Source organism: Melampsora larici-populina (assembly GCF_000204055.1).
Source record: "Melampsora larici-populina 98AG31 unplaced genomic scaffold MELLAscaffold_79, whole genome shotgun sequence".
Classification (NCBI taxonomy): domain Eukaryota; kingdom Fungi; phylum Basidiomycota; class Pucciniomycetes; order Pucciniales; family Melampsoraceae; genus Melampsora; species Melampsora laricis-populina.
This window is the reverse complement of record NW_006768843.1, coordinates 189,601-200,971: the sequence shown is the minus strand read 5'-3', so window position 1 is coordinate 200,971 and position 11,371 is coordinate 189,601. Positions and strand designations below refer to the sequence as shown.

At 38.8% G+C, this 11,371-nt stretch overlaps 2 protein-coding genes across 2 annotated transcripts; both read left to right on the top strand.

The window, feature by feature from the left end:
• Positions 1–355: 355 nt before the first annotated feature.
• On the top strand, positions 356–2,547 carry MELLADRAFT_113194 (uncharacterized protein; the record flags this gene model as incomplete). The annotated part of the gene is made up of 7 exons (XM_007417830.1): positions 356–633; positions 769–872; positions 1,057–1,161; positions 1,258–1,530; positions 1,941–2,010; positions 2,089–2,319; positions 2,481–2,547. The coding sequence occupies 7 exons, from the start codon at positions 356–358 to the stop codon at positions 2,545–2,547; spliced, it is 1,128 nt and encodes a 375-aa protein (XP_007417892.1).
• A 4,861-nt stretch (positions 2,548–7,408) lies between these two features.
• On the top strand, positions 7,409–7,720 carry MELLADRAFT_113193 (uncharacterized protein; the record flags this gene model as incomplete). Its single annotated transcript, XM_007417831.1, has 1 exon — positions 7,409–7,720. One exon carries the CDS (start codon positions 7,409–7,411, stop codon positions 7,718–7,720), a length of 312 nt encoding a protein of 103 aa, XP_007417893.1.
• Positions 7,721–11,371: the final 3,651 nt, after the last annotated feature.

The following is an 11,371-nucleotide window of genomic DNA, read 5'->3' as shown; positions in this document are numbered from 1 at the left end:
ACCTCAGACTCCCCCCCTGCTTTGCCTGTCTGTCTTTTCCGTCTTAGAAATTATCAATCTGTTCCACAGATCCTTCTCGAAATTGTTTCTCCAATCCTATCTTAATATCTAATATTAAGAAGAAATTTTCGTTCCATTTTAAATCAGTAAATCCAGAAAAAACATCCTATTACTAAATAAATTTAAACATTCTCTAATTGTTATAATTAAATTACACAGAACACTTTCGTGATTGTATAGCGTACAAATTTTAAACGTACCAATTTTTAGTTTTTATCTTTAAACCCTCTATATTTTCTTTTTTTTAAAAATTAATTTATCGTTTCCAACTATAAAGTAGACAGCATCTATAACTATGTCAAGCCACCAAGTGAACAACAGATCAGCTCAACATGCTAGAGGAGAAGATCCAATTACAAACCCCTCAGAAATCCCACCGCCGTCAGCCTCATCAGTAGGAGGCCAACCTCAAGTCGATCTACGAACCAAGGATGAAATTGAAGGCACTGATGACCCTAGCGGGGAAGGTTCAGGTGAGAAAGAAGAAGAACTAGACGGAGAAACCATTGATGAAAACCAAAGAGACAAAATAGCTAGACAGATGGAAGACTACCACACGGGTATAACAGATTTGTCAGCCTCACATAACAACGATGATTGAAACGTAAACTTCATCAACTCCGATTCCGAGGAAGAAAACGAAGAGTCAACCGCAAAGAGCACGTCTGGAAGTTCCTCTAATTCATCATCCGGTGGCTCATCAGAAAGCTCATCAGACAAAGATTCCAATGAAGATACAGAATCAAACGACTCCTTGTCAACTGATAGCAAATCAGACTCATCTTATTCAAGTAACAAGAAGAATAGAAAAAGTAAGACCCAATCTTTTAAAAAGATCCTAGCTCCACAGTAGCCACTCCCATTGATAGAGCACCTCCACGTTAGGGGAAGAGACAAGTTTACGTCTTCAAGAGTTGAATCAACAACTCCCAGTTTGGTGTCCTCCACTAGTAAATCACTTGAAGCTAACAAATACAATTTGTTGTATTTATGTAGGCAAGCTCAAGTCGATAAAGTCCCTGGACAAGGCAGTCAAGAAAGCAATCAAGATGAGAGAGAAGTTTAACTTGGAAAAGAAAGATTCATCCCAAGCTATGAAGGGTTAGTCCATTCCATCAATGATGAAGTCAATTTAGAGACAACCATCATAACAACAGCCCATATTTAAAAACATTTTTTCTTTTTTAAACACTACAGAAAAGAAAGATCATGGGAAAGGCAAAGCAGGAAAGAAGAAGAAATCATCCTTGTCAAAAAAGACTAAAGTATCCAAGCAGAATGGACTCAAGCTTCAGGCAGGAGTACCTTGTAAATCACTATTACCAACCCTCCAAACCTACTGGAATGAGGCGATGTTGAAACTCAATGAGAAAGTTCCATTAACAGTCCTTAACCCAACCTTTGTACAACACGACCAAGACGAAAGTCACAAGAATCAATCTTCCTCGTCATCATCTAAGAAGACTCGAAGTAAGTGGGAAAATGTTCAGTAACGTTAAAAGTATAACCAAATTGATGGACCCGATGATTCAATTAGACAGAGGCCTTAACCCCCCTTCCGAATACCAAATGACTTTTGGGGAATGGATTGATGGGATTTCACTGCTAAGAAAGTATCTGAAGAAGACATACAAGTTTGGTATCCTAGCAGATCAACTGAAAAACCACGTGAAACACATAAAGAACATCAAGTATGGATCAAGTCCATAAAATTGAAAATAACAACCGGTTGCTGATGATTGAATTCAATTTTATCCATGTATCCAGAGACACTACGGAGACCTGGATGGTAGCTCTGAGATACGACATACTATTCAGATCGCAGTTATTCACCCACCGAGCTAAAGGAGTACCAGTCCCGGACGCCGGACTGTATGTAGAGAAGTACGAGAAGCTCGCCAAAGAAAGAGCAGGAAAGACTGGCGAATTGTCCTTTGGAAACACCAATCCGTACGCAGCAGGCGGAAGATATGAACACTGTGATCCTATAACAGGCAGCTGGAACGATGTGGACAACCATTGAAACAGTAAGAGAAGAAGCGTCACATCTCAGAGCTCATCACGTCAAAACTCATCACACCATCCGTCTCAGCAAAGAGCACCACGTGTAGTCAGAGTACCTAGACTACCAGAAATAATAGAAATGCTACCTCCAGCACAACAAATCCGACCAAATGACAAGAGAGATCAAAGGGGTAGAAATGGAATCCGCAGAGGTAGAGGAGGTGGCTCAAGCCATAGAGGTAGAGCAAACCAACCGTAAGTGTTAAAGTACTCCAATTTTTTTTAACACTACAGTTTTTTTCTCGTTGTCTACACAGTCTTCATCTTTCCGTTATATCTCGAAATCACATAGTCAGCATCATCATCTTCCCTTCTTTCATAAGAGCATGATCTGTTTTTCTTGGTCATCGTTATAGCAATCTTCAGTTGTATAATTTGAAGAATGTACAATTCTTTAACAATCAGTCTGATGTAGTTCCCTGATCTAATCCCCAATTTGATTGTATAAGTCTATAGTAGTTAACTTGTAGACAGAATTGTATCATGTAATTGAAATAGAGATTTACAACTGTTTTATGGTTCATTTTCTGCTGCTATAACAGAGAGCTACAAGAGTTGAGTAAGAGGACAAGAAGTACAAGAGAGAAAACATCAACCAAAAAAGCAGCACAGTTAAAAACGGTAGTGCAGAGTCAACAACCAAGCCAAAAAAAAATAATGCATCCTCTATCATAACTTCGGAAAGATGGCCAAAAGGCCCGTACTGTAAAATGAATATCAACCTATGGGAGCAAGAACTTCTCAAGAAAGGACTGCTACCCAAATATCAATTTGTCATAGATGGTTTTAAGTACGGTTTTGATCAAGGAATCCCAGATCACCAAATAGAAGGTCTAAAATTCTTCTGTCCACCTAATCATTGGTCAGCACTTGAAGTACAAGAAAAGATTGATTCAAACATAGCAGGAGAGGTGAAAGCAGAGAGAATGTTTGGCCCTTTCACAACCAAAGAACTTCAATCAAAGTTTCAATTCTTCAGATCAAGCCGAACGGTGACGGATCCTTTCATCCACTCTCAGCTCACTGATAGATTCTATGTATATATTACATGGAGAGTGATTATCATCACATAGGTTGGTGATGTGTGAGTAATATCTCACCATCCTTGCTCCTACCTTGCCACGAGGTGAGGCAGGAGCTGTTTTGGGAAAGCGCGCAGAGCGTGCCTCCTATTTGGTTTACGCAAACCAAATCTTTGGCTTACCAGAACCAACACCTTGGTTTGCCTGACCAAGGTTTGTTGAGACGGCCTCTCCGTGTTCTGATCAAAAGGATGGTAGCCTTATTTCGCCGGGTGGGTGGGATGGTGTTTTAAAATTAACTGATTTTAAAACTAGGCAAAAAAGGTGAGAGCTGTGAGAGATAAGAGGGTTGTTAATACCAGAAGGAGAAGGGGAGACTAGGAGAAGTTTTCTACAGGGGAGGAAAAACTTCCTGTATCTTGCATCTCTGCTTCCTCTGGTACCGTGACATGCTTGTCTGTGACATGTCATCCTTCTGTTCACAACCCGTGGACACATCCACCAAAACGTGCCTTATTTGGTGTAGTACATCCACTCTCAGCTCACTGATAGATTCTATGTATATATTACATGGAGAGTGATTATCATCACATAGGTTGGTGATGTGTGAGTAATATCTCACCATCCTTGCTCCTACCTTGCCACGAGGTGAGGCAGGAGCTGTTTTGGGAAAGCGCGCAGAGCGTGCCTCCGATTTGGTTTACGCGAACCAAATCTTTGGCTTACCAGAACCAACACCGTGGTTTGCCTGACCAAGGTTTGTTGAGACGGCCTCCGTTTCTTTGGCTTTCGTTAAGTCTTCCCGTGGGAGTGGTTGGTCACTGTCCCTACTTCTGAGGAAGGTATGGCCAGCCATGCCGTTCTTGGCCTGGTGGTCAACCCCTCCTACTGCAGGGCTGTTCAACCTGTGGCTCACGTCAATCTTTTGGAGACTTGGTTTCTCACAAATTCTACGTACATTGTTCTTCTGGGCTCTTCGGTCGAGCCCAAACCTTGTTTTATCTCTGCTTAAAGAGCCGGTGTCTCCAATTACTGTATCCTTTCCACCAGCAAGTTACGTACAACCACGTTCCCCCACTCATAATCTTATTGCATCTAAGAAGACCTTTGTTTCTCGTATCTCTTTTTCCGAGAACTCCTTGGTGTATCTCTGGAAAGAACAGGACTTCCACCTCCCAACTTTTTTAATTGTTTCTTCCGAAGTTCCCAGGTTTGATCTTAGAGAGGCCTGACCACTTGTCCAATGAGGACTTTCCCCAAACCTTCTCTACGTTATTGATGAAGACCTTCTTTGTCAGCATCCCGCTCAAAGTTTGGAAGATAGGTGTGTCTTGTTCTTTCGCTGGATTTGCACGTAAGATTCTTTCTAGAGCTTTTACAGGGTCTAATACTGATGGTTGTGACTGTAGGTGGATGACTTGTATCTCGTTCGGGGCTGCGGTTTTCCCCTTCCTCAGTCTCAACTTTGCCCATCGGCCTTTCTTTGATTCTCCAAATTCGACATGGTGTCTCAGTAATACCCCATCGGACTTCTTCTCCCTGAAAACTTCCCCCAATCGCATCATACCCCAAAAGGCAATCAAACTAATGTCGGCTACCAGGTTTTGTATTTCTGACTTTCCGTGAGATTGGATCAACAGAGTCAGACCCCTTATAGAGACATGAATTGATTATATGTATGTATAAAAATCAAATTTATTATTATATTGCAATTGAATGCTTTTATGAATTTGAAGTTTTCACACAAGGAAGGAATCGGATGCTCAAGTGAAATGTAATTTTTTTAATGAAATATAAATTCTTTGCATCCTCTCCCACAGCTATAGATTCATGAGAGCCTCTCACATTAGTGTGGGTATTTGTTTGCATCAATCAAATATATTATACAAATCACATAGGACCCCAATATGTAGTTTCATCATTGGAGTTGCCCAATATTTATGCAATAGATTATCCCAATGTTTACAAAATGCTGGGTCCTTGCATTCTTAGAGCATCTGAGTGTTGAGGTGTTCTTTCTGTTTAAAAGGGCGGCTTAAGGTTACCTCAACCAAAACATATTATTCATCTAGCATTGCACATAACAAATTGCATGAAATAGACATTTGACAAAAAACAACAATGAAGAATCAAAAAGATAGACACATGGTATTTATAGACACTCCTGAGGAAACTGATGTTTTGAAAGAGAAAATACAAGCTTGATAAGAAGATATTTACAAAGAAATTGAAGAAATAACCTGTTGAATTTTTGATTAACAATGAAACCTTTACAATTTTCGTGAGAAAAAATAAAGAAGCAATAAAGATAAAAACATTGTAAAGAAAAATATAAAGAAGGTCTGATAAATGAGATCATGATAATGATAAACTATTTTTCTTTGAAGATTCTAAAACAAATACTCACCAGAAACCCATTGGTCACCATCAAAAAAAGTCAAAATCAGCTCTTTTGTTTTCTGGAAGAAAAGGAAATCAAAACAACCAGAATTGATTGATTTACAGCTTACAAGTTTATTAGTCCAAAGAATTATAAGATGGTTTATTTAAAATAAACTTAATTTACATAAAGATCAATTCCAAAAATCTTCAAAACCAGTCTTGGAGAAAAACCCCTCTTCATGACAAGTAAGATAAATCCCGAGAAAACAGTATAAAATTAAAGGAAAATCAATTCACTCTTATTTATGAAGCAAGAAATGATAAATGTTCAATGTCAAAAGACAAACCAAAGATTTAATTTGAAAATTCAAAGTGAACTATTCTCTTAGTTGAAGTGAACTATTTTCTTAGTACAGAGAAAGAAAGAAAAAAGAAATGATGATAGTTTATCCATGGAATTCTCATATATACAAAACCTGAATATTTCAAGTTGTTCTGGATGGTTAAAAAGAAGAAAAAGATTGTGGGATTCAAGTGCACAGCCAAATGATTACTACCGGTTGGTGAGTCAAACACAGCCATATCTTACCTTGATTCAAATAGTGAAAGTCAAAACAATAAGTGTAAAGCATACTTGTCTAATAAGGAGATAAGATATACAGAAAAAAGTGTTGAAGACAATAACTTTTGGAGTCCAAATCATATCATTTGATCATCATAAATTCAACTATCTTTTATGTTTTCTGCTATTTGTAATTCCATTGCAACTTGAATGATTTTGTATTACAGAAATTGGCTAGAATTTTTCAAGTTGGATTCATAAAGAACTACATATCTTGACTTGATATCAATTGTTTTGCGTTTTTTCAACTGATCCTCAAGAGCTTGATCAGATGATATTTGAGATTTTATGGGAGGCAATGATTCAAACCAGCTACATACCTGTAAGTGTACTGAGTCTTTTATGTACTGACTGAGTGTTCAAACCACACCATTTTGAGGATACTTGCTTTTGTTTGCTTAGACCCAGAATCATGAACTCAGGTATGGATATGTTGTTTGGAGGAATAAGTGAAAGGAAGTGTTGGATGAAGATGATTATTTGATTCGGGTTAGATTTACGTAGTTTTGTAGACTTAAGTAGTTTAGTTTAAGTGTTCTGTCTGGTTCAATTGGGGTGAGCCAAGTTGAGCTAAAAGGGTGTTTAAAATATTTCACTTTACCGTCTTTGTCAAAGTCAACAGTCATGGAGTGAAGTAGTCAAATACTATTTATTGAGAATCTGATACAAAGACAACCAGAACTAACTCAACAACTCAACAGACAGAGAGATCGATCAAGACAACAACAAGAACAACAGACTCCAAATAACCAAATACCTTCACCTCCCAATCCAATTCAATCTATCAGAAACTCAGTCTTGATGTTTGGACCTCATGCTAGAGAAATCAAAGATTTCAATAGAAGAAGAAGAGAAGTTAGACCTCCATCTGAATTAAGATCACAAGATTGACTTTCTCCTGAACCTGGATCACAAACAAATCAACCTGAACGGTCAATCTCAATATATGAGAGAAATGCAAGATTAAGAGAAGAATACAATCAATCCTCACAAGAAGCTAGACAACATTGTCAATCTCAAACACCAATTCCCACTCAATTTTTACAATTCCTTCAACCTACAACTTCTCAAAGTCAATCCGAAGAAGGAAGTCAAGTAACAAACAATCAACCAATTTCACCTCCTATTCATTTACCACCTACACCACCTACCAATTGAGTGGATATCAATCAAAGACCATCATCAAATTCACAAGGACTTGATCCTTTCAATACTCATTTTCAAGATCCACAAAACAATCTGATGTCAGTTAATCTTAATGAACCAAGTAGACCTTCATCAATTTCAGATTCATCAACAAACTACAGAACCATCTGATTTATTAAACAATTCTGATTCAGATCAAAACACTGCATTGTTTATCACTTCATTACTAAACGGTCAACAATCTAGAGTGAGAAGAGGTAGAGATTCTAATTTTATTGATAATATTGATTTAGGATCAGATCCGCATCCATTATTGTTAGAAGCAGCTGCTCATCATAATACTATGACTATAGCTGAAGCTTTAGGATTACCAAATCCTTATGATAATCTTCCTGAACGTCAAGCTAATGATCAATCATCATGATTTATTATCGATTCAAATCCTCCAATTAGAACAGATAGACTTGATAATAGGATTGAACATGTTGGCTTATTCCAATGTTTTGAGATACCTGAACCTAATCCATCAACTGAAAATCAAGACGTGATACCAAGATCATCTATTCCTCAAACGACTGATCTTAATTCAAATCCTCAATCAAGATCAACAGGAAACTCAAATGAATGACCTAATCAAATCACCCAATTATCTAATAACAGAAGAAGAAGATTGATGAGTAATACTGAAGCAACACATTGGAGACATGCCTTAGTGGAACAAATGCATAATGATTTTGATGCTGGTCTAGATAGAACAATGGCAATGAATTGATTACGTCAACTTACCACCAATCATTGTCCTTCTGATAACAACAACAACAATCCAAACCCTCAACCATCACTTTCAGCTGAACCTGTATGACATAACTTAGTGAGCACTTTACGTAACATTCGATCACAACGTCAAGCTAATAATAATTTGAATGGTGGGATCAATCAAGGATCTAATTCAACTTCTTTCAGGGTGTACAAATATGGCTTCTGTCAAATTTTGGAGAATTTGACAGAAGGCTTTGCAGAACAACAGAAACCAAAATTTTGGTGTGATCTGTTGTTCTGTTGCTCTGTCTGTCTTGATATTTGTAACAAACAACAGATCCCGCCAAATTTTGGTATCTGTCATTCTGTGAAACCTTCTATCAAACTCTCTGAAATTTGACAGAAGTCATATCGGTACACCCTATTTATCAGATCTGATCTCTAGATCTTCAATTCATGTTTATTTAGTTTATTGTGGTGCACCCCAAGCTGATTGTTCAATCTTTTCACATCCTCAAACTTTACCAAAAGGCTTTCGATTTGCTAATCCAACATCATCAAGTTCATCATCCTTATCAACAGGAACAACTAAAGGATGTGGAAAACTAATCAAAATTTGATCAATCAATCCTTCACATGCAGCTCATAAACCAATTCCAAATCACAATTTGGCCCTGAGTCTGAGTACTTTCCCTTCCGGATAAAACTCCACCGCCGACAAAACCATTGGCCCCCTCTTTACTGCCTAAAATTTACATGTTGTGAAGTCAAGATCAATTTTTGCCAAACCTGCCTCTTGATCCAAGTCAAGGCCAGGTCGAGTCAGGCTCTGGAATTTATTCCAGTCCTGTACAACTGTGTTACACAAGTGTAACACTCAACTATTCAAATTGAAGTTTACATATGATCTAACAGCAACTTTGTGTAAGGTTGTGTGTAGTATTGTTAGACTCCTCCCAAATGCTGTGCATCAAACTGCGTGGTGCAAACTAGGTTTTGGAAAACCTTAAAAAGACAAAGAAGTGAAATTGAGATGTCACATTCATCTTAAAACTCAAAATTGGTTTTGAAGGGCTCTCTACTAGAGAGCAGCTTCACAGCGCCTGTAGTTTCATCCGCTCTCACAAGTGGTGATTCTCCCCCTATCTGGCTCAGCCTACGCTACACTGCATAGGAGTTCTACAACGTGAATTCATTCAGTCTTGTTTCCATGCAAGTAAGAAGATCGTGAATGGCAAAGTCAAATTGTCACTTTATAAAGGGAATGTGATTACTGATGGTAGAGTATTGGATAAAGGACTTTATGATGCTAGAGACAGTAGTATGGATGAGAGAGGTTGATTTGAACCGATTGATACTAGTGGGTTTATTGAAATGTGAGTTTGGTTCTTTAGTTTCTGTTTTTTTTGGGTTGATTGATTGATTGAAGACACCACAAGGCACAAAGTGGTGACATAGTCCATTCGTGTGAAAGGCTGAGGGCAAGTGTGTGAAAGGACAAACCATTCAGATTCCCAAAGTTAGAATTTGAAATCTGAGATCTGAAGATTTCAAACTCTAACCTTCCTCATTTTCACACTATTCCTTATTAGTCCTTTTCACAGCAACTATTTCCGCTGTGCTCATTTGCTTCTGCTCTAGAACTCGTCTTTTAATCTTTTACAAATCTCATTCAAAGCAGTTCAGATTATAACTTGAACAATTCAACACAATTCAACTATAAACAAAATGGCATTTAGGAATCAAATAAACAGGGCTGCAAATAATTGACAACATAGATTGACTAGGGTGGAAGCAGCAGCAACAGGAGCTCAGTTGGAAGAAAGACTAGTGACACCAAGAAGGAATCGTCAGGACAGGCAAAACGAAAACAGATTGGAAAATCAAGACAGTAAAGAAAATTGGTCGCATGTACCATGAAGAAACCAAGAGATAAGAGAAGAAGACCAAGAATGGGGAGGAATAAGAGAGGAAGTGGAAGAAGAGCAAGATCAAAGCTATGATCAGAGAGATATCGATGAAATAAATAACCGGATCAGAAAGGGTAAGAACACACTCACTGATTAATCGTTGTACCTTCTACTTCTCCTTCTCCACTTCTACTCCTATCAAATCTCTTGTTCGATAAGTTTGTTTCACCTGGAGCCACGTGGAAATTGACAAATCAATATGGACGTTAAAGCCTGGCCCAGCTGCTAATAGGCGCCCAGCCTGGGTCCGCTTACAGTAGGCACCATGCCTGGTCTGGCTCATGATAAGACCCAGCCAACTTGGGCTTACAATACGCAGAACTCCGTTACAAAAATCCCCCCTCTTAAGACTCCAAAGATCGTAAAGAGTAATCGAGCGCTGATGGTCAAAAGGGTTCTCTTGATCGTCGTTTTCAGAGGCTAGACGAGAAGCCTTAGTGGAGCTGATTCAAGACGCTTATGACCAAAACGATGAAGCCGGAGCAAGACTTCTAACTCAGAGGTTAAATCGGGAAGACGGCGAAAGAGATCCTGAAAATCCTTACGTAATGGACAAGGAGTTGTCCAAGTCTTCAGAGGATGAAGCCAACGTCAGGTCAATCCTAGTGGCAGAGCCACATCCAAAAGCGCCAAGTGTAACATTTGTTATGGAGACTCAACGCCAACCTCCGTTAGACGTGCACATGTTGGCCCCTGCCAAGTCCAACCCAACTCCAGACCAGACCGACGAATGGTTCCATGGCTGTAAAAGTCAAGAAGAGTCAGAAAAAGGAAGGTCCCTGTTGGCATCCAATAAAGGTTCCCTCACCTTATTGAACGGCGATATGATCCATAATGGTCGAGTCCTACAATCAGGTCCTGCTAAAATGGGAGACGCCATCACTCCGCTCTCCCCTCACTTAACCGTGAAATTGAAAGGTCTGAAGTCCTTCATCCCTCTACACCACGACCCCTCCAAACCGGTTGATCAGCGGGTTTTTCTTTTTGGTTGATCAACCAAAATGGCATGGTGGCCAAAAACCGCTTTCCAACCATGCTCCACCTATCCGCTTACAAACCGTGTTTCCAACACCAGTTTAGCACCTGTACTTTTGCAGGGTCACAACCTGTGTCAGGCAAGTTTATAAGCGGTTTAGAGGGTTTTTTGCTGGGCTTGCACGCAGCCCACATTTTTCTGCTTTACTGGGTCTAGTCGTGCTCTGGCTCTCAAATCTACGGTAATGAAGTTGTAAAACGAACACGGCATTTTATTTGCATGTACATTATGAATACAAAGTTAACAATAAAATAGATAAAACAATGAAATGATACATTGAGAAGATGATAATAATTAAAAATCTAATATT